At 36.4% G+C, this 24,223-nt stretch overlaps 1 protein-coding gene across 3 annotated transcripts in view; it reads right to left on the minus strand.

Annotated features, from left to right (window-relative positions):
- Dpp10 (dipeptidyl-peptidase 10 (non-functional)) overlaps positions 1-24,223 on the minus strand; it is a 1,310,731-nt gene that overhangs the window by 607,179 nt on the left and 679,329 nt on the right. The window contains exon 1 of one of the 3 annotated variants that reach the window (XM_005397697.1): positions 3,764-3,788. The exons of the other annotated variants lie outside the window; for them this stretch is intronic. Within the exon in view, the coding sequence (XP_005397754.1) occupies positions 3,764-3,787 (24 nt within the window). The 5' untranslated portion in view covers position 3,788. Of the gene's footprint in view, positions 1-3,763; positions 3,789-24,223 lie in introns of those variants that run through there. 3 annotated transcript variants of the gene reach the window in all.

Genomic DNA, 24,223 nt, shown 5'->3' on the forward strand with positions numbered 1-24,223 from the left:
TGTATTGTGCTTGTGATATGTTGTAAAATGTTGTATGTCTGTTAATGTTTCCCTCCTTTTATCCTTAAAATAAAAAAAATAAATTAAAATAAGGCTATCAGGTGGTAGATTACTTCTATATTGAATAAAGTATCATAGGGTGTCTCCCCCAGCACCAATACTTTAAGGAGAAAATAAGAAATACCATACAGAAGTATTTCAACATCAACCAAAAAATAATTCAGTAGAAAAAATATGTCAGCATTGGTATGAATGTTCAATGAATAATTCCATCAGCAAGAACTGATAGAAATCTTCATGACAATATTAATCAGTGTTAATCTACTTCAACCTTTGTAAGCTTTATCTAGCCTAAGTGGTTTTGATTCTTTGTCTTACCGCTGTCTTTGCTGGTGGGAACTGGTATTTGGACTATTTAACAAATAAGAACCTGAAACCCGAGACAGAGCTGTCACTTGCGAAAATGACACAGCTCAGAAAGAACAGTGCCGATCTCTGTTTCTGACTGGCAAGTGTTAAAGCTCATCCTCTTAGTCATTTCACCAGACTGTTCTCTGTTCTACAAAATCCATGCTTCAATAGTAATTTTTCCAAATTATACAGAAAGTCAATAAATCTGGAAATTTCTGCTAGACATAAGCAATCAAAACTTAAAATGCACATGGCTGGTAAGTTAAAAAATAATAAAGAGGAATCAAGATATATCATATACAGATACAAATTCTCTTTGATGAATATGATCATTATGTATATCTAAATTGTACAAGTAAACCTAATTTACAAAAATTCGTAGTCTGCTGACTCTAAGAAAATTTAACTATGGCTTTTGTTACATGGTTCAATTGTAGACATGCTTCTCATCAGTAATCATCAATGACGGCTTCTAGAAAAGTGAGGTAATAAAAATTACACTAGAAAAATTCAAATATAATGTCACAATTTCCATGTCAAATAAATAAGAGCACTGTTTGCATTTTTAGAAAAACACTTTCAAATGTGTTGACCAATTGAGTATTATTATGCCCCACTGGTAACCTATCATTTCAAGCATACTTTCTGAAGAAAATAACTTGACCTAAACCACATCAAAAGGGCAGCAAACCATCAACAAGACAGCAAAAGGAAACAAATAACTCATCTTTCTAAGAACCACACATAAATTTTGCAAAATGATATGAAATAATTTAGAAAAATTTAACAAATTGTGCTATTCAAGGTAAATAGCACATTAATCATTAGAGTGTAATATAAAAGATTTAAACCATTGAACAAATTGTTATTGTTTTTTGCAAAACAAGTTTCACAACATAAATGTCTTGGATCTCTCCTCATATCATTTTCACTAATTTTATCTTTTGGAATATTTAGAATCTTTAAGATATTATGGAAATGCACTACTTTTCATCTTTGGAACTAGGATTCTGACTCTATTCTGGGAAGCAAAAAGTGGAAAGATTCCTCCTTATGCCTGTCACAGTTGATTCTCACAACTACTTGGCAAGAATTCCTCTCCAGGAAGACATACTTTCTTCCTTGTAGTTTTGGGTTTCTATCTCTTTATTTCTCTTCTGACGTGTAAAACCACATTGCCTGCTCAGGAACAAGAGCTAAAGCACGATGATTAAAGCAAGGCATAAAGAACAGTAGACTGGACAAAGAAAAATGATAAAAAGCAATGCTCAAGAGACGATTCACAGAATAAAGTGTAGGTTGACAAGATGGCAACTGATTCAGAATTTTAACATTTCACATGCAAAGACTTCCCATATTTAAACCTAGCTATAGAAGTTTTTCAAGTCATATACCTATGTATATCAATGTGCATATGTTAAATTCTGCTAGGCACATTTATTTGAGGAAAGCAATTAAAGAATGGGGAAAGAATATAAGATTTATAAATAGCTTCTTTTTGTCAAGGGGTTCTTATTCCCAATAGGGAAAGACTTGGTCCCTTACACAGGGTAGCGTTTTTACGAGAGCAGTAATATTTTCCTTGAGATGAGAATGTCTGGTTTTTAAAAACACAATTACAGGTTAAAGTTGGAGAAAGGTGATTCTGACAAAGGAGATCTCTGGATCAAGGCCCTGCTATATCCAATCAGAAAGGAGTTCTTCAGAGCTGAGTGCCCTTGTCAGCTCAACTGAAGAATAAGGGCTGCCCTAAGCAATTCAGTAACTATTTACTTACTGCTCTATTCTGAGAATCAACCTGCTGTGCATGCTCAAGGCCAGTCCCAGGAAGGATTTCCAACAAACATGATGGCACGATGCAGACAATCATGAGGACTGAGAACTAGGTAAAAAACTGCAATGTGAATATTCTATAGCACTGTCAATGTACTCCTAAGCATTCACATCCAGATAATTTTATACCATAATTCTGGCTATGCTTGATCGTTTCATGCCCAAGAATCCATTCCTAGCTCACCAGAAATGGCTGCTGGTCCTGCTACTGGAGTTGCAAAACAGCCCTGGGCTTCCTTTCATCTGCTGTCCCACATCTCCTGTGCTATAGGAGCCTCCAGTACAGGCCTTTATTCATGTCCACCCAGTAACTGTGATGATTCTTGTAACAAAGGTGCTGATCAATACTTGTTCACTGAATAATGGAGACAAGTGAGGTTGGCAATGAATATAAAGTAGATTTTGGAGCTAAATGAAATCACTGCCCAAAGTCAGTCCAAAGAGGTGGAGGAAGCTGCCTTAAGCATATCTCTTCTCCTATAGAACCTCAGTTATAGCAAGTTTTTAGTAGTAACAGTATTAGAGAAATTATTCTTTTGGTTTTTTAACCATTATGTTGTTAAGAGTAAATGATGAAGGTTATAAAATACAAAACAAATGCAAAACGTAGAGGAGATATAAATCATTTCCTTTAAAGACTAAATCCTGATTTTTAGCTTTGCCATTAACTAGCTGTAAAACTTATACCAAGGTGACTGAATTGTTCTCAAACTTAGTTTCCAGGTCTTAATCTCATGCCTATATATGTAGATATTCAAGCTCTAAAATGCTGTCACTCTCTGGCTGATAACTCCATTTCTCAGTGAACAGATGTACACAAGAAAACCACAGAGGACTCTCCATCTATACTGCCCACCCTCCCAATCCACTGTAACATAACCGTGTCATAGAATCCTTGCTGTTTTTCTGTACCCTGACTGCACAGAATTTATTCACGCTACTATTTGGAGTGACATTTTCCTAGGATTACAAATCTCACTTTGGTGTTCCCCTGCTAAAATTCTCCCAAACTATTTACACACTAATTCCAAACTCAATTCAAATTCCAAATTCTTTAGCATGGCTTTCCAACCTACCATTTGTATTATCAGGTCCACAGTAAGATATTCAGACTTGGCATTTTTCACTGTAGCCTCCCTGAACTTCCTTCCCTTATAAGCGGTGAGGTGTCTTTCTGTCTCTCTCCCTCCCTCCTTCCTCCTCCTTCCTTCTCCCTCTCCCAACCCTCACCCTCACTCTTGCCCTCTCCTCTCCCTCCCTCCCCCTCCTTCCACTGGATCTTTGATGTTTCTTTGAACAACCTTCACATCTACTTTTTATACAACTAACTTTTGCTATTTACTCTTCAACGAATGTATAATACTTAGTAGAGTGCCTTAAAAGCACACACAGTAGTTTTTTGCTTGTGTTTGTTAAGAAAATAATTTTAAAATGAATTGAACAAAGATAAAGTGTTACTATTTTTTCTTGTTTTCTTTTTGGCACAGTAATTACTTTATAAAACTCCACAAGTTATTACCTTGGTCTGCAAATGCTCCGCCATACCGGATACCGATTGCTCTGAAGAAAAATTGGAGCTAGGAAAGCACTAATTGCCAAGAGTGCTGGGGGAAAACAAATACGCTTTTGTAACTGTACACAAGTTTCTCTGCGCAAAGCAAAGCAAGGCTAACTGGAGAGACAGCTGCAAAGCACACAATGATATAATGTGTTTGCCGATCTGCAAAATTGTTTGAAAGTTGCTGCCTCAACAGCTGGTATCTGGAAAGTGTAAGCATCGTTCAGTCTAGTTAAAATTACACGGAGCAGGGATGTTTATTATACACACTAAAAAAGAGATTCGACTGCTGAATTTACAGCACTTTTAAAAGTCTGGAAGAGTCAACAAAACACTTGTTGGCAGTCGGAAAAAATCTCCAGGAGTCATATCTGTTTAGTCATGTTCTATGTCTAGTTCTACAAGTCACCGTAGATGGATAAAGAGATGGAATCTTCAACCTGGATGAGGTTACCTAATTCTTTATTCTTGACCGTTTGTTCCCAGACTGAGCAAAAGATGTGCACATGTCTAACCTTAGCCTTATTATTTAACATGGTTTAGCATTTACAGAATGAATGAAAAACCAGAACTGCTTCTCTTAGCCCAGAAACCTAAATAATTATATCTCCACAGCGTGAAATGCCATGAAACAAATGGATAAAGCTAGCTGAATAGTATAACAAAATGGAGATCCACAGTCTGACTCTTGTCAAAAATGTTTCTCTTATCCCACCATGATGCCTGGATTTTCCACATCATTCATTTCTTATGTTTAAAGAAACAGTTTTTAAAAGTATTCTCCTGAACAGATATGTTGCTGGTTGACCACAGAAGATAAACGAATATGTTTCCACTGTCACATGTGGGAAGGAACTGGTTCAAGCAAAATCAAATAGTTTTCCATTGCAGTACTTCTCGGAACCCTGAGGAGGGAATTGAGTAGATAGTTTCTCCTATATATACCTATGAATAGAACTCTGTTCAGAAAACCCTTTTTCAGAGAATAGTTATTAATAAAAAGGGGAAGTAATATTAGAAAACCTGATGTAAGCTGTTCCAGACTGTTAAAAAATTACCATTGGCTTTCTTGTGGCATCTTTACTGTCTCACACTAACACCTTACCTAACTAATACATCAGGTTAGAAGCCCAGTCAACCTGATAGAGAGGATCACCATTCCTTCATCCTTACATCTCCATAAGACAATGTGCATACATGTGTAAAACAAACATTATTCACATGTATATGTGTAGAAAATATTCCCCTAAAAAGCTTTCCTGCAGGGGAAAGCTGTTCCTCCCTTTTTCCTTTCACTCATTAATTCACTTTTGTCCAAACGAAGAGCTGTTGTCCTTTGACTGTGGAGGCAAAGAGATGAAATTGACCTCTTCCTTCTTTCTGTGGGACCTGTTGGCCCTCACAGCATAGAGGCTTTGCTCTCTGTCTATCCCTGCAGCCAGGGTCAGAGCCCAAGGTGTTCATCTGACAAGATCAAGTCTTTGAGCCCCATAATCCTCACTTATAAAATGAGTGATAATATTTGCTTCAAAGCAGAGTGATAATGCAGATCCATTTTTATGTGAGTAGTATGTTTTGTAAACTGCAAAAGGCACAATGAGTGATTTTTCTTTTTTTGTATTACTATCACAGAATTCACCACAACTGTATGCAAGTTTTATCTTATCCATGCAGCAGTTATTATTCCTGTCAGGTGCAAAGGGCTAGCAACTTTTTTCTTCTTTACACAAATAGAGTAATCTGATCTTGGCTCATATTTCAAGAACGACTTCCCTAGAGTTACATGAATAAGATTTTGTGATTGTCATTGTGTTATGCTTTTTGCTATTTGCATTGTATCCTTCCCTAGCTTAGAAAGGGTCACTTCATTTTAAGGGATCACCAGGTTACACAAAGCTTTATAACAGAAGCAGGTGGACAAGGCTTAATGTAGTTTTATTTGTAGAAGACAATTTCACTCATTAGGAAATTTTATTTAGTTTTTATAAGTAGCCTAAAAGTATATCAAGTTAGGATAACTGAAGAAAACTCATGAAGCAAGAAGAAATCTCTTTCGTTCAAAATCACTTATCCTGGAACCAGTCCAACATTTAGGTATTTATTTGAATGATACAGTTTCTCTATGATGTTTATTTTAATGAAGAAAGCTTATTCATAACCATGAATTACTTTACTAAGATAACAGGTAAACTTGAATCATTCCATAAACTTCTATCTATAAGAAAATCGTGATTGAATAATGAACAGTAAAAACTATAACCACTAAAAATCATGATAATCTACATTGTGTAGTATAGTGTTGTTATGGTTTGGTTCTGGATGTCCTCCCAGAGCCTCATGCAGTCATGGGGCAGGTTTCTAGACTTTAAGATTGATTCATGTATGTAAGCACTACACTGCTCTGGGGCAGGCAGTTTGCATACCAATATAAGGGACGGAAAGAGGTTGCTTGCCACCACTCCTCCCCTTTTGCTCTTGTTGCTTTTGCTATCTTCCATCTCCATGAACAGTTGCCCTCTGCCATGTGCCACTCTGCCTTGGAACCAGCCAAGTATGGACTGAAACCTCCAGAAACTGTGAGTTAAACAAGACTTTCCTTCCTTAATTTTGGGTGTCCGGTATTTTGTCTCAGCAATGAGAGAAAAGTAACCAAGACAAATATATTCTGTGTTTCAGCAAAAAGAACAAGCCAGGTCACAGAAAGATTCAAAAAAAGACATGAGAGGAAAAGGCTAAATGCTAAGTTTAGACGTGTGTGTGTGTGTGTTTGTGTGTGTGTGAGTGTGTTTGTGTGTGTATTTATTTTTTAATTTTTTCAGAGCAAAACAATCACAACACTAGATGAAGGAGGCTGAAATACACCATAATAGTTTAGAAATATACTACCCCTTTCTCGTTTAGAAATATACTACCCCTTTCTCTACTCAATTCAGCTCAGATGGTACAACTCAGGATCTTTCATCCCAGTCTGTTCACACTATAATAAGGAAAGGAGAAAAACTGTAGTAAAATGGAAAGAGAAGGTGTACATACAGGACATTCTATTTCATCTCAGTAACACTTTCTCTTCAATAGGGATGTGACAAATGTGAAAGATCACTTAAACTTACATAACTGGCAACAACTTAGGAGAAAGTAAGAAGGATGGATAAACAAAGGAAGGAGATTAGACTCAAGTCAACCCTATGCCTTGAAAAGAAGACTCATCCATTCTTATGGAAAACATGAATTCAATAAAGTGGTTATATTTTTAATACTGTATGATAATCCTGATGCCAATCATTAGGCCATTCATTTCTATCTCTCCATCTTCACCTTCAAGATCCATCTTTACCTTTATCTGTTACCCTAGCGAGGTTATTTTCTAAATCTGAGTTGACCATATGTTGGAATTTTACCATTGACTTTATATCTATGCAAAAGCAAGTAGTAATGTCAAAAGTTATGGATTTTTCCCAAAGGTTTGTGAAAGGAAATCATGAAGGCAATTTTTTTTGTGAGTCAAAAGTACAAAAAATAGTATTTTCTCCTCCTTCTATGCTCAGTAAAAGCAACATTTCTGAAGGCTTTTACCCAATATGGCAGCCACAAGGCATGTATGACTATTTTAATTTAATTTAAGTAAATTTTGATAAAGCTCAAAATTCAGTTAATTCAGTCAAACTAATCATATTTCAAGTGCCCCTTAACCACATGTGCATATTGGACAGATATAAAACATTTCATCATAAAAACTGCTATTAATGCTATTCTAAAGTTCAAATATATCCTACTCTGAGAACAGAATGAAAAGCAATGAAAAAAATACAGAAAATCCAATTTTATTCATAATAATGAAGCACTCCAAAATAATACAACTTTCTGTCCTACAGACTTTTCAAGAAATAAAAAGGTAAGTAGATCCATTGAAAGTATTTATAATAAAGCTATGCATTGAAAATTTCTCAATAAAAGCTGACTTAGAATAGTTTAAAATTTCCAGGGAATTTAATCAGAAAACTGAAAATAAGTTCAGTTCTACAAAGCTATGATTCCTTTTTCATTCTAAATTAGCAGGCTTCTGTGACAAAGGGGGAATACGACATAGTAAATAATTAGGTCATAAGAAATTCTTGGACTTTAAAACTCAGCAGCCTTTATTTCATGTATTTTAAATTAAATTTTGGAAATAAACTAAAGGTATGGTTAAGTTTTGATGCAATATAATACCACCTTGGTAATTAGCATTTTATTAATGCCCAAACAGTAATTCAACATCAAATTTAGAGCACTTCATATTGTAAGTGCTTCATTTTAAGAGATATATTCACGATCTTTGCACAAAAGGCACTAGTATAGGAGGAAGAAAGGCATTCTATGACACTCTAATATTTTCCTTCTTCATATAAGGAATTTTAATCTCAAGATCTCCAGATGGGGTAAAAATTCAGAATATGTAGAAACAGGGGACTCATTAATCAAGCCTCCACTCTCCTTTTAAGACTGTAAGAGGCAGAGCAGAATGCAAAGAAGGTGGGATTTTTATTGTTTTTAAAATGTCTGCATTCACCTTGAAGATAACATGGGCTTTCAAACAGAAATAGTCTACTTACTAAGGAATTATTCTTTATTCCTCTTAGACTCATTTCCTCTGTTGTTAACATTCAGATATAATTATTAAGTCCTACATTAAAGCACCAACTGAGAAAGGACATGGGAAGACCTCCAAAGAGAATACCGAAATGGCTCATTTTAAAGCTGTGAGGTGTGTTCTGGAAAGGGTTCACCAATACGTAGTTTTCAGGTATATCTTTACCTTCTAGGTTTTAGAATGCCTGTGATACAATTTATTTTCTTAATAGTTAAGATAAACTAAAACAAGGTTGGTAAAAAGTACAGACCGAGGAGCAATGAAGGTTCTCGTGTTTATGAGTATTATTCCCTCCTAATGAATTACTAGCATGTCTCATTTCTCTCATTGGGGTGATTTCTTGGATACAGAGCTCCAAACTTCTCGAGGAAAATGCAAATCAGTCAAATCTGTCAATGATTAAAACCTTGGTTTAAATTAGTATAAAATATAATTTCCTGTTATATGGAATGACTCAGATACATTACAAAGAATATTAAAATCTTCTTAGATGGAAATGGGGACAAAAGAAGTCTACAGCCTAAAATGCATTCTGTAGGGTACATCTAAGCAGAATCTATTGTATGAACACAGCAAAAAGCTTTGATCACAGTATGCAGAGAACTAGGGTAGCAGAATAAACTGGCGCTATGTAACCTTCCCAAGTGCTGTGCCTGCTTAGGGAAATAATATTCTTATAAAGTTCATGTTCTTCTGCATAATAAATTATTCATTTCCACCAGAGACATGGAATAGTATGCCAGAATTTTTTTGAATGAAGCTTCTATTGTTGTTATTTAATCAACCTTCAATTTTAATCTGCATATATAACAGATTAAATGCTAGGTGCTTATGACTTTGGAAAAAAACATTAGCTGACTGCTTAATCTGACTACCCGGCTTCTTGAACACCTATGTGAAAATTCAAGAATTACAGCAGAGATTGGCAGTACTAAGGGTATTTGAAACTCTGCTTCTATACAACAAATGATCTCTCTCAATGCTTTCATTCTTCAAGTACAGCATTACTCTGGATGGAAAAGATGCCCAACTGCACCATCTGTCAGCGAAGATAGAGTTCAGCTGGAAAAGGCAGTTTGTTTTGTTGCACTCTTAAATGTTCTTGCTTCAAACTACATGAACTGTGGGTGAGCAAAGAGGATTCTGCTTGTCTTGTGCAACTGCCGATGCACAGTCATGGCAAGCAAACCCAGGATGGTGTCGTTTCTGCATAATCCAGGTTTGCAATAGAACCATTCCACTCTGTGACACTTTATGTTCTTCCTTTGTGGAAAGTGCTGACGACCTAGGAAGCTGGACCGCTGCCTTACTTAACAAAAAGGGGAAGCATTACAAGAATGTCTGATGTATAATTGTACCAGGAGGTGGATCAAACATACTGATTCGTCTATCCCCACACAGCCTCACCAACTGCGAATTATGCCTTGGAAAATCCAGGTAACTTTGAACCACCCTATGCACCGATAAATGAGAAGAAAATCATAACATAATGACTATTTTCTTCAAATCATCTCTTCATTCTAAATACAAAGGTATAATAGATATTGTGCAAGGGAAAGAAACTGTTCAAAGGGGGGGAACAACTAGGATGACATAAAAGAGAAAAAGAAAGAAGGGGAAAAATATATGTGTGTGTGCGTGTATATATATATATATATATATACACATACATACACAGGATAACTGAGAGAGTCATACTACCAACCTCTATTGCTATATTGAAAGGAACTGTTAATGTTTAATTGTTTGATCAATCTTAAATGCCTATATTTATAAGTAACCATTTTGAAGATAACAGTATATAATACAATATCTATTGTTAATTTTCTATCATCTTGTCTGAAACTCTGTATTGCTTCTATTGTTTGGGTGTTGCTTTGTTTATGTCTGTTTGTTAATGTGTTCTCATTCTTTATCTTTAAAAACAAAAAAAATTAAAAGAATAAATATAAAGTCAAAAGAACACGGTGTTTATAACAGAAATATAATAAATGAATGGCATACAAAATGACAGCAAAACAAACACCAGAGACAAAGAAATGTCAATACTAAATGAATAACAAATTTTTCCTCAAATACTTTTAAGATGTAAGGATGCTATCAAAATAAAGTTAGAGCTATATGGCTCTCCTCGGACAAAACCTCTTCACCCAGTTTTTTGTTATACACAACTCTAAAACCCAGAAGTTCACATGATGTAAAGAAGGTTGATTCCTTTAATGTAGAAGGTTTAAAGAAAAGTCAGGTGAATTTTTTTGTAATAGTTTTGATTACAGATTCTTCGGGCTCTGTTGCTGTCCATGCTACGTATGCTACAGTGGAACCCACCCACACTCAAATATACAGCCGATCTCAATGAGAAACATGCACACATAGCATATCTGTGCCTAAGCAGTTAAGTGGAGAAAAATAAAGAGTTATTAAGTGTACTGTGAATTCCCCCACCTAGATTCCCTTCAACAGAAGAGAGGTCAATGATGACTTGTTACTTAGTGCAGACTCTGAGTCAGAATTTTGTGGCTAGGTAACCTCTATACTATACCATTGTTTCAACTTTAGGTGAGTTACCATAAAAGTAGTTGAATATTATCATGTTAAAAATGGGCATAAGAAGAAGTCTAGAGGTTTGGTTCTGTGTATTGCATCAACCATAGGAAAGGCTTTGATTCAAAGAAAAAGTAAGGAGCATTTTCTATTTTTTTTTTAAACTTATGGTCTACTTCTTGGGAAGTGACAATAATTGGAGATTCTTAGTTGGAAGAGGCTTTCCTACATCCATTTAATGCACATTTCTCAACCTTATTCAAGACTTTAAGATACAGGCTAAGGTTTAGAGTGAAAAGAAACAAGGAACAAACCCTTATCTTCACAGAATTCATACTCTGGAGTGGACAGGAAAGGGAAAGAAATACAGCAATGAGAAAATGCAATACAGTATGCTGGAAGTTGGGGGTGTAGAGAAAAATAAAGGAAGAGAGAACCAGAGTTCTTGAAAGGAAAATGGTACAAATTTAAGTAAATTCTTTTAGGAATGGATTTAATGAGAAAAAATTTGATCAAATCTTTAATTAAATTGTAGTCATCATGAAGATGTTTGAGAAAGATAGTTCAAGACCCTGTTAGAGCCAGGGCAAAGGTGTGTCTCAGGAGCAGTAGCGATTTCAGTAAGCACAAACACAGCAAGGTAGTGACAGAATTACAGCAAAGGCAACAACATGGCAAAAGTGCCTTAGAAAAGGTATTGAGCACCACACACTGGGATACTTTAAACAACAGGGCTCAACTTGTGGGGCATGGTGGCGCACACCTACAGTCCCAGCACTTGAGAGGATGAGGCAGGAGGACTGTTGTGAGTTCGAGACCAGCCTGGGCTACAAAGGGAGCTAAAGGCCAGCCTGAGCTGCATAGCAAGACCCTGTCTCAAAGAGACAAAAAAATGTATGGTGAATGAGAAGCACAGACAGGAGTTTAAAAGGCAGGCTCTAAATACTTGAGCAGCTCTCAATATTTCTTCTGCAGTGAAAAGAACTGCTATTACAAATTTTACAAAATAATAGCATTTAGAGTGACCATAGGTGCATCACAAATTTTCAAAATTTCTCTCTCAGAAGTGCTACAAAATTGACAACAGTATCCTACACGAAGTAGATAAATGTAAGGCCAGTGGAATTCTGACTCAGACCATCTACAAATGTCCTAGTACATTCATATTCTTAACTATACCTGAACTTTAAAACTTAATTCAAATAAATACAGATTGAGTAAAACTTCAAATATTATGGCCAAGTTTACAGGTACCCAAAATTCTGAGCATCCAGATGAATCACATTAGTGCTTATAGTACGCTTTAAATGCAGGATAGAAAATCTGATGTCAATGTCTAAATAACCTAAAAGCACAACCAATTAAATATATAATACCCAAATTTTAATTTGAAGCCAAATTACATTGGGTACAAAGGACTGGACTTGAGCTAACTACTGTGGTGTTACAGTAACCAAAAGTGGTTTTACCACTTGAGATACGAACTCCTTCCAGTGACTCCAGAAAGCAAGTTTGTGAATCTATGTCCCCCAACTTTACCTGTGCCAGTCTCCTCATAGTTTCCCTGATATTCCATGATGAAAACTCCATTCATACAATGCCCACCTGCCAGTAAAGTCCACGAACTCATCACTACTGACATAAGCCTTATTTACCTATACTCAAGATATAATTGTTTCAGTGTTACAATAAATATACCCCTATGCTTTTGACCAATTGTAATATGTGATCATATTCAGTCTTGAGCTTCAGTTGTATCCTGCTTTGTCCTCCAAACACATCTCTGCTGCATACAGGGCCACACCTTAATATGTCCTAACACCGTGAAAGACTCCAGCTTACGACGCCATGATGATTCATAAATGTCTTAACATTCCTGAAGACATCATGGTGAGATGCTCTGACTGATTATATTTGTAATGATAATAAAGGTTAAAGTCAATCTTTTGAAAAGTATTCTCTCTTATAGTGCAGTCACCCATTAAAATGGAAGTAAATATAATTTTTACATGTTAAATTAAGTTGAATATTATGGATCACCACAAACAAAACGTCAAACATATTTGGACAGAAAAATATTCTGAAACCCCAGCTATTTGAAGAATTCTTACTGACCAGACAATCTGACTATAATCTTCATAAAGGATGATTTTTAACATAGAAGAGAGGAACAACTAATCTAGTAACTTGTCAACAAACCAAACCCATTATGAGAAGCAGAGTGGATCCAAAATACAAGCCAAGGGGCTGGGGATTTAGCTCAGTGGCAAAAGCACCTGCCTGGCAAGCGCAAGGTCGTGAGTTCGGTTCCCGGTACCAGAGAAAAACCAAAAAACAAAAACAACAACAACAACAACAAAAAAACAAAACTACAAGCCAAGCAGAAGGTAGTACCCTGAAACATCTGATTTCTCATGAAAGAATATGCTTCAATGATCAAATAATTGTAAGTTGAACTCTATTTCTTCTGCATTCATACAAACTTTTCTTTTTCTATTTTTTTTAATAAATGGGAAAAACTCCAGGGGGAAGTTTCTAGGAAAATACCACGGAGTGTAATGGATTGTCCACAATTAATAAATAAGAGGAGTACGTGGTCTCTGAAAAAAAATGATACTTCCACCAAACATATTTTTTCCTGGACACAGAAAATACTTCAGATTGACGTGAAGAATTGCTCCTGTGTATTCCTTTCAAGGAATGTTCTTTATCACGCCTCTCTTACATTAAATACACTCTCGTCATGGAAAATACATATTTTTACCAGACTCAAAGTAATAAAGTAAAAGATATACTGTGTCTGAGTACAGGAGGAAATGTGGGAGATAAATGAAAGAAAATTAAAACAACCACCGAAGAGCTGTTCTGCTGCTTTGTGTCGGGCAGAGCTCCACAATTTTGCCATAGTTTTTAAAGAGAGGAAAAGCAGGCAGCGAAACCAAGGCATAAACACCTATTAAGAATTCTACTGAAGCATCAGCACATTTGTACTGTTTCTAATTGAACAAAAAGGCCCCTCCAGTTTACTTCATTATTTAACTTACAATACTGAAAATGTCACAACTTCTGGCACATCTACCCAAAGTTGTATTTTCGTGATAGACCACGTCAACACATTAATTACAGAGCACCTCTCCTCTTCAAATTACAATGCTGCTTCTTCAACATCAGTTTATTTAGTCTGTGAAGCTTTGTGGAATGTCCAAAGTACAACCCTAGATCTGCATCAGACATTGCCCCAATTTAAATTTATTAGAGAGAGAAAATTCCACCTTCGGTAGCTGACCACTTCAATTCTCCTATGCATAATGCAGCAAAGAGAATTTGAAGTGCTGTCTTCCTAGGGCTCTCAAACATGAATCTACCAGGACTAAAGGAAAAGAAATGCTGAATAATTTCTCTTGTATAAAATAGATTGCATTACGCATTAAACGTCACACATACAGGGCCATTCCACTCCACTGCCATTTAGATTTCACAGTTGTTCGCCGCGTGTTGTACAGTAGCAGACTTGGGGATTATTTCAGGCTCTGATAAGAGTAGCACTGGAACAGCACAGAATGCACTGGGTACAAATTAGATCTCAGTTGGAAGCCAGCTCTACCAACATGTTGCATTTCACAAGGTCACAAACTTCCCTAAACCTCAGTTTCCTCATCTCTACATTAAGGACCATAATATGTAACTCATAGCACGCACACACACACACACACACACACACACACACATCCCCAAATAACAACAAAACATTCCATAAATACAGTAACTGAAAAGTTTTTATGACACTTTTAAAAATCTAAGGCTATTCCACTTGGCATGTAATGTTCCTATATAACTCCACTCTGAAGTCACTTAGAATACTTCTTTCCAGTGTTTATGTCATCGATTGCATACACACAGTCTATCAGTGTCTTTTATTTTTAATACTAAAGGATTTTATTTTTATTTTAACAATTACATGTATGTATATTGTGTAAATCCAAAATCAATTCTACAAGAATGCACATTTGTGAGGAAGAATATACTTTCATCTGCTTGTGTCACATTCACATGAAGATAAATGTGCGCATTGTATCCTTTTACTGTGTACCCTAAAAAGATACAGCATCTCTTTTGGCAAAATGGTAGCAAATCATGCACAGTTCTCAGCACCTTGTGTGTGCATAAACTTATATCCGAATACATCTGTGCATATATGATGATCCGTAATTACATTTCTTGAGTTATATTTATTAACTGCTTTTTAGAGTTGAAATATAGTGTATGTAGAGATGTACAACAACGATAGTAAGTGAAATTTGCATTGTTTCCAGTCTTATGTAATTGCAAACAGACTTGACTGTCAATGAACTGTCCTGACTATACTTTAACATCCTATGTCAATATTCCTGAAGTAGGGTTTGTAAATTGTGCTTTCAGGGTTAATAGGTAATCTTACCAGGCACTGCCAAGTTCCTCTCTATTTGAAATTCTCCCATTTTGCATTATCACCAGCAACTCCCTTGAACATATCTATTTCCAAACTTATATATTTTTGCCAATCCAAATAGTAATACGTCATTACCTTTTTAGTAAAGAAATTTCTCTTTATGTATGGTGAAGAAATACTTGCATTTCCTTTTTGCTACCATTTTTAATCATTGAACTTAGGCTTTTTGCTCTTTAGGGCCTAGTCTGTGAATTGTCTAAGAGACATTACAATACTACTGCATATTTTCTAAATTCATTTCCATGGGCTTACACTTCTTTAGTGGCTTTTCTTAGTTAAAATTCACTGGACATTTAACAACCATAATTAGTTTTGGATATTTGCCCAATTTTTCTTACAGAAATACATAGTGACTTGGCATTCCACAGGACCCTTCTTTCTTCACCCTCTTCCTTTCTCTCATATGTCCAGTGTTAGTTTTAACTAACATCTTGCCTCCAGCTTTAAATATGCTTCAAGGCTCTTTACCCTTAACAAGATGAAAATTATACGCATACCACAGAACAATTTTAAAGAATATGAAAACCTGCCAAATTCTGTGTGTCCTACACTCAAAATCTTTCTCCTTCCTTGCTAAGCAAAACTATTTTGCAATTTTACTTTCATAATCCATTCTACTTTCACCCCTGAGTTGCCAAATGCCATAAAATTTGTTGATTCCAATTCCATCTGTATTTGCTGCCTTTAATGTGGAAATTACCCCCTTGTTGCGACCCCATCCCTTGTGAATTTTACATGTACCTTTTCAGCTCTTTGACTTTGGTAGCCTTCAAGGACTTCTCTCATCCTAACTGCCTCTTAAATTTCTGTAAGACACACTCTGTCCTGGGTCACCAGTGATCCATACAATCTTAAGCCAATCCACCCTCTATAGTTTCCACAATCATAAGTACGTTGGTGAATCCCAAATTTACATCTTCTTACTTCCTCCCTTTGTGATTTAATCTCCTAGGAACTCTCTGTTAGTGTCTCAACTTTGCTTTGTCAAAAACTAAATCATGCTTAGTTAGATTTGCTTCTCCATATATAGTCTAAGAGTCTTTGCACCATTTCTTTAATTCAGCAGAGCTATAAACCTGAGAGCCTCTGTACACTATGATTTCAGGACAGGCCCTTTGTTATTTCCTGTGAACCTTGTTGCCAGGCTCAGGCTAGGAACTGTATGCTGGCGAATTACTTAGGTCCATCCTGCCTACTCCTGTCACAGTGAATTATCTATTTATTTTGCAAGGTACCAGGAATCCAACTCAGGACCTCACGCTTGCTAGGCAGGTGCTACACCACTGAGCTAAATCCCCAGCCCCAAAATTGAAATATTTAAATCTGATTATGTTAATCATAAACTGTTTCAAGCCCTCAAACAGTACCTTCGTCTCCTAGGACAAACTCCAGATGCTGTGACTGCCTTATAGGACAGTGATTTCCGTGACACAACTCCTGCAGCCTCGTCTCAGACTGCTTTCCTGAACACTTTATGACAGTCTCGTACATTACTTGTAGTTTTCCTATAAATACCATACAATTGGGATTTATACACTGTGTATATGCTGCTGCCTACTTTTTGAAGCAACCACCCTACATCTTCTACTCTTCTTCATCCATCTCCTGCTTATTTTTCAAGTCTCAAGTCAAAATTCACTTCTTCCAGAAAGATTTTGACTCTCTTCCAGTACCACCACCAAAGGTAGGCTAAACAAGGAAACCTGCAGCATTTATTGTGCCCTTTATTACACTCACCAAAACCCTGGTGAACTGGGCCTGTCCTCCACTGTAAGATCAGAGAGGAGTCTCTTGTCTCCTTCAGCAGTGCAAATTTAGACATCATCATAGCCCATTGTCCACAACGTCCAACCAATCCGTTACTATTTGTCAGCCCGTGTATATAGAAAACATTCATCCTTTTTTTTTCCTGGAAAAATGTGTAGGTACAAATACATTTGCACTTAAAATAAAGCAGAAAGAACCAAGAGTAGAAAAGAAAGTAATTAGGATAGCAGACTAACAGAGGGATGAAAATGAAGAAATAAGGGACTAAATAAATGAAATTATGCTATACCCAAAAAATCAGAAATAAGTAAGTCAGTGAGGTAGACTTTTTAAAATGCTAATTAATAGTTCACGTGGAATTCATAACCATTATAGAAAATAGATTACATTTATTTACTGTGAGACAGTTATGGTGAAAGTTGCTCTGTTAGACTGTCATCAGTTATAATCTTGAAAATATTTTTAATATCTTTCACCAGAGAAGTGAATGTAATCCCTGGAGGGTAACAGTATAATTTACATATATCATAAGCTATCCTGATAGGTTTAAAATTGTACTAATTACCTCAAATGTAATGACTTTCATATTTAATATTGTACAGGTTATAGTGCTTTGTAAAATTCTTTTTCTGGAACTCCTGCCACACTGAATTATAGTCACCTCCATCTATGACAAATTAGATAACATTAAATCTCTATATTTATGTTGTACCTCTCTGTTTGTTAATCATAGTGCTAAAATATCTACATTCTTAGTACGATTTTCTTCAGAAACATAACAATCTTATAGTTTTAATACAGACTTACATAAAGTTAAAATATTTCTCAACAATAGTTTAAACTATTTTGTTATGGTTTGGAAATATTTTGCAAGGGGGAACAATATAATACAGGACACATATTTTATAAGATTATTTATAATAGTCACCCAAATAATGATATACAAAAGAGTGCAAGAAATCTGTCCACACACCAAGACCAAGGAAACTAGCTGAGCACCTGGATCCCTCAGAAATGTCCTGCAGAGTCCAGCTGAAGATCTAGAGCTCATAACAGTGCCTCCCATGAGTTCAGCTGGAGGCCTAGAGCCCATAACAATATCTCATGCAGGCCTGTTTCACAGATCTGGGCAGGGAAGGCTCAAAGGTGGAATCTAGGAAGTCTGTGGCAGTGTGATGAAGGATCTGTGCTAGCAGACTGAGGGATCTACACTGGAGCCAGGAAGCAACATGCAAAGTAAGAACCAGAGCTCCCCTGAAAGGTACCACAGCCATCCTCAGCAATAGTGAGGTCCTGATCTCCTTAGATGATAAGGATAGCCAAGATACCATCAGGAAAACCAATGCAGCAAGCTTCTCCAGGACACTGGCAGTGCACCATCTTCCCCTCCAGAGCCAGGAAGCAATGCTCAGAGTGAGGCCAGAGCTCCCGCAAAGTGAACCGAAGCATTCTCAGTGCCAACAAGGTCCTGAGCTCCTCCGAGGTTGAAAACAGCCAAGTCCATCAGGAAAGCCAGCATGACAAGCTCCTCCAAGAGAACCAGCACCTCCTTACAGCTTCTACCAGCTCCCAACAGCCTATGTTTGCTCCTAACAGCCTCCTTCTCCTTCTCCAGTTCTACCTCTTATTCTGCTGGCAACAATCCCCAGGTGGGCCTCCCACACCCAGCAGCATGCTTGCTCAGTTCAGCTGGGGGTTATAACTTGACCACCAGTTGTCAGTCCACTACATATATCTACTTCAAAGTTTTGAAACAATCCATCATTTTTAGAACTCTAGTGATAACGTTTCTGCATAACAAATATGGTACAATGGTTCACTAATGTTCCATGAGTTCTTCTTTAGTACAGCTACTTACACAGTATTTGAAAACTTTTGTCACTAAAATTATTTCTCTGTTTAAATCCTTCAAATACATACTAATACTAATGGATACTTAAATGTTTCTTTTGTAGTAGTAGGGACTGAACCCTTCACACTGAACTAAAACCCCAGATTTTTTCAGGTTTTCATTTTGAGACGGGGTCTGAATAAGTCATAAAATTGCCTAGACTGGCCCTGAAATTGTAGTTCTCCTACCTCAGGCTTCCAGAGTGCTGGGATTACAGGTTTGCTCCACCAGGCATAGATAAGAACTGAAATTCTTCACATCAAGTTTTACCTCATGAATATCATACAGTTCAGCCTCCAACATTTGTAGAACCCATTACAGAGTCTTGTAATTATAGTCTGAAAGTTTCAAAAATACTTTTCTAGAAAAGCGTATATTTGCAATAAACGAGTTAACGTGCTGTGAGTTTTGAGTGTGGAATACTTTTAAAATAGTATAATTGCCAACTGTGTTAACGCATGTCTATAATCTGAGCACTCTGGGAGGCTGAGGCAGGAGGAAAAAGTTCCAGCCCAGCTGGGGCAGCTTAATGACTTAGCAAAAACCTGTTTCAAAGTAAAAAATAAAAAGAGCTAGTGATTCAGTTCAGTATGAAGGCCCTAGGTTCAATCCTCAGTACCACAAAGAAAATAAGTTATTATACTGTTCATGAGAGTTGAACAATCAAGTATTCTAATCCAACTTGATCTACCTAATGTGATAGTATGAACTCAATTCCAGAACGAAAAATATCAACCACTGTTATTTCCTCACTAACATTTATTTCACAATTTGATTAACATAGCAAAAAAAAATACTATATAAAATTTAATTTTCTTCCACTAACAAAAATCATTTGACCATGCTGTATCTTTTGAGATCTTCAATATTCTTTTTGACTCTTATGTTATTCATTGCTCTAAACTATTAGTAATTTTTCTCAACTATGTTCCTCAGAAGAGCATCACAAAGGAGAACGCTAGGTTCTACTACATTCTGTCTCCTGGTAATCACTTAAGGCAATCTGCTAGTCCCAAGGCACAGCTCGGAGGTTCTGGACAATACGTGAGGCTGCAAATGCTTACCTTAGGATATCTGTCTCCTGTATACATGTATGAAGATGTATTGAGTAAAGAGATAAATAGCTGCCATTCTTAGCTAATGTATCTTAATATCCAAATACTGCGCTGGGCCAGTATTAACTCCAGCTGACCTGACTTTGCCCACTGTAGCTTTTCCTGCATGTAAGTTGTGCCAGTTAGGGTAACGGGGCACATTCCTCAAAGGAGCCTACAGAGAGAATATTACTTCTCTTCAGGTTCCCAATTTCTCCTGTCATCATAGTTTACAATTCTAAGAAACAGAAAAAAAATTTATGAAATCATTTCATTATCTACAGATATTCATAGAACTCTCCTTTACTTTCTACTGTGGTTTGAAATTACCATTACTTCCTCTCTACCCAAATCGATCTGGCACAATCAGCTCAGGTGTGCAGAGTATCTTCCTTAGGCAGCAGCAGAACTCCTCCCAACAATTTACATTATAGTAAAGAACATAACAATAATAATGAAAACAATAGACAAAACTTATATCATGCATTTGCATGGATACAAGTTAAAAGAACTCTTCTCATTTGCTCTCCTAAGGACCCTAGGAATCAGGTCCTGCCTCCTTGGGCCATTATTCTTTTGTTTTATCTCTTGAAAGTGTACATTTTAAAAAGTCATTGAGTTCCTTTTTCCTCTCCCTGTCTGGACCTCAAATCAAAAGACACTCATTGGATTAAAGTTACAATAATATTGTGATACACTGCCCAACGTTTGTTTAGCTTTTGCTCCTGACTACCTGGTTCCACAGAAACTCCTGAGTTGCCATGGTCTCCATAGAGGTGCAGAAGCTCATGGGAAATAATACAGACCCTGCTAGCCAAGGACCCTCTCAGTTCCATTTTCCCTCACTGGCTTTTCTAAATACTGTCTGTCCCCTTTGTCCCAGCTTTTGGAGCTCTTATCCTTCCTTGTGCATCAACCACCTCTCTAGATTTTCCCTGTGAGAGTTCTAACAAGAGGCTAAATGTTAATTTCACCTGACAAACTGTGACCATTCGGACTCCAGCAGCTGACCTAGTCTGCTCCCCTTAAACTGATCCACAGATTGAAGACATCATAAATTCTAATCAGGATATGGATACTTAATAGGATAAATACTTCCAAGCACCTGTATCCTAAGTGCAAACCTCCTTTTTCTGATTCAAAGCATTTATAATGCAAACGCAAATTCCCAAATATGTTACTATATTTGTCATCGATGATTCAAAATGAGTATGTTCAGTCTCTCTTCTCAAGAAATGTGCAGGTATTTGGAGAAATACCAGTAAATAGTCAATGCCTACATGGGGTAGAAGCAAAGAAAAAGTTCTATGAGATTAGTGCCAGGGGACAGTTCACCCAAACCATGAAGATAGAAATGCTTAAAATGCCCATACAGCTTTATTTGCAAGAACCTCTGATTAGAATCAATTTGGAACTAGGGATTATTTTCATAAAGTTTTGAGTGTTGATGGAAGATCTCATTTCTAAATAAGTGAAAGAAAATTATCATGTGGCAGTTTGGGATAGAATAACATCCTCTGTGTTCTTTTCTGCTTTGAGTAAGAAATAGTGAATCAAAATGTACTCAGCTAATTCAATAGGACTTCATGTACCAAGAGAAGTATCCAAACTGTTTTCCTTCATTAATGGATCTGCATGTGTTTGTGTGTGTGTGTGTGTGTGTATGTGTGTGTGTGTGCACATGTGTGTGCATATGCATGTGGGTGAGCTCACCTACATGGCTGTAAAGGGTGGTTATGTGAAATAAAGTTTTTAAATTTTAAAAAAGGTGCTCAACAGCCTGTTGCCATGAGAAGTATGTCACACCACTTCTCAGGGAGTAAAGCAAAGTTTCAAACTGGTGACATCTTGATTACTACCTTTCCATATCACATGACAATGAGGAAAGGTACCAGGATGGAGCAGTCTTTTTTCAACATGTACATGAAAGATTTTTAAAACAGTACATGAAAGACTGGATGGCAGAAGAATAATGCTCATCTTTCAGGTAGAAAAGTTATATTTTTCTACTATTCTCTCACCCTTTTTAAAGTTAAATTACCTCCCTCCACCCAAGGAGTAAGTAAAGAACAAATCTGTGATATATAGGGGCATCCTTCATGGCTGGGCACATCTACTCTTTGTTTGGACTCCTTTTTAAAAGTGGTATCTAGCTGGTGTGGTGTACACTCCTGTAATCCCAGAACTTGGAGGCTGAGGCAGAAGGATTCCTGTGAGTTCACCATGAGCCTGGACTACAAAATGAGTTCAAGGCCAACCCAAACTGCATAGTGACCCTTGTCTCAAAAAGACAAAAGTAAATAGTGACACCACTGAAAAGAGGGCACTTTCATAAACTGTTAATAAATGAGAGGCAAGAGCAATTTATTTTTTTTCTTTTTTCATTTGAAATATTTAAAAAACTAACAAAACAACAATGAAGACAAAATCAAAACAACAGAAAAACAACAAAAACGATACAGGACCTCAACACAAAATGATAGGAATTAACAATGGTTGCCATATTGCAACTGTCACTCAGGGAAGTTGCTCAGTCCACCAGATGTAAGAATGTAAGACTGGTCCAACAATCAAAGACAGTACCAAATAATAATAATAATTAAAAAAAAAAGCATTGGAAATGATGCAGAACTTCACCATACAAGATGGTAGGAGTTCAACAATGGTTCTTATGCTGCATATTATTGTTTTCAGATTAGGCATTCTGGTTACCAAAGTCAAGCATGCAAAATTGGTCAAGGGAAAGAAAATTTTTACATATCCCATAAATTATTTTATTAACTCCTGAGTATTATAAAGACTTTTTTATGGATAACTGTTTCCATAACAGAAAAAAATCTAACAATCTGAAATATATGGAACCCCCAAAATTCCACTTTTTCTGTTCCTTTCAGTATGAAATTAGGGCCAGGGAGATAGCTCAGCTGCATGGCTCCTGCCTGGCAAGCACAAGGTCCTGAGTTCAATTCCTGGCATCTAAAATAAAAAAGGAATCAGTATGAAATTTGGCAACATAAAAGATTTCACAGAGGCAGAATTCTTTAAAATTATTATATATCAGAATTAATGTATAATTATAAGCATAACAGTCTACTTCTCCATACAAGTTTCTCTTCTTATATAGTATATACCTCACAGTCTAATAATATATTTTATTTGTTGTATACATTAATCTACATTTTTTCAATTTCCTTGAATTTAAAAGTTATTTAGAATATATGATATTTTAAAAAATGGTTATCACTATACGTAGGGAAGGGCGATTGCCTTTATATCTATATATTTCTGTTTTCGAGAGAAATAGAAATTCTTGGCTTTTAAGCATAAATGGTTAGGAAGGACTGCTCTCTTCCAGTTATAACTTGCTCTCTTAGTCTAAAAGGAAAACAGTAAAGGATTATGTCTAAGTAGTGACATCATTTATCTTTACAATATTTTCATCCCCTAAAACTAAATTCTTCACATGGTCCTCTAGCGCTCGTATAACTGATATAAATGTTCTTTTTACCAATGCTCTTTGAGTTGGTGGTGGATTTGAGATTTCTACAAATTTCATATGTTTCTTAAGGAAACAAAGACATCATTCCCATTCTTTGAACTGTGGCATATCTTGTGTCCTGATTTAGCGTATAAAATATGGTCGAAGACATGTTCTATATAAGTTCTAAAACCCGTCCTTAAGAGATCTGTAGTTTCCATTTTTAATTCTTGGAAATGAATGCAACTGCTTGTAGGATATCCTAAGCTCCACACTATGAAGAAATTCAAACTATGCATGTGGAGAGAAAGAAAGAACATCTGAACTAATACCTTGGTACCAAATAGATGAGTGAAGCCTTCTTGGCTCTCTAGATTAGCCCCATGTCCGGCTGGGTGTAGCCAAACTACTGACCCTCACCAAAGCCCCCAGGGCAGAAGTGCCGCCCATTCCTCACTGTCATGTGGTATGGAAACATAGTAATCAAACTGCTGGAATTTTTATCCAATGTAATCATGAGCAAATGAA

This window comes from Chinchilla lanigera, unplaced genomic scaffold, assembly GCF_000276665.1.
Source record: "Chinchilla lanigera isolate Chin_1 unplaced genomic scaffold, ChiLan1.0 scaffold00058, whole genome shotgun sequence".
Lineage (NCBI taxonomy): Eukaryota > Metazoa > Chordata > Mammalia > Rodentia > Chinchillidae > Chinchilla > Chinchilla lanigera.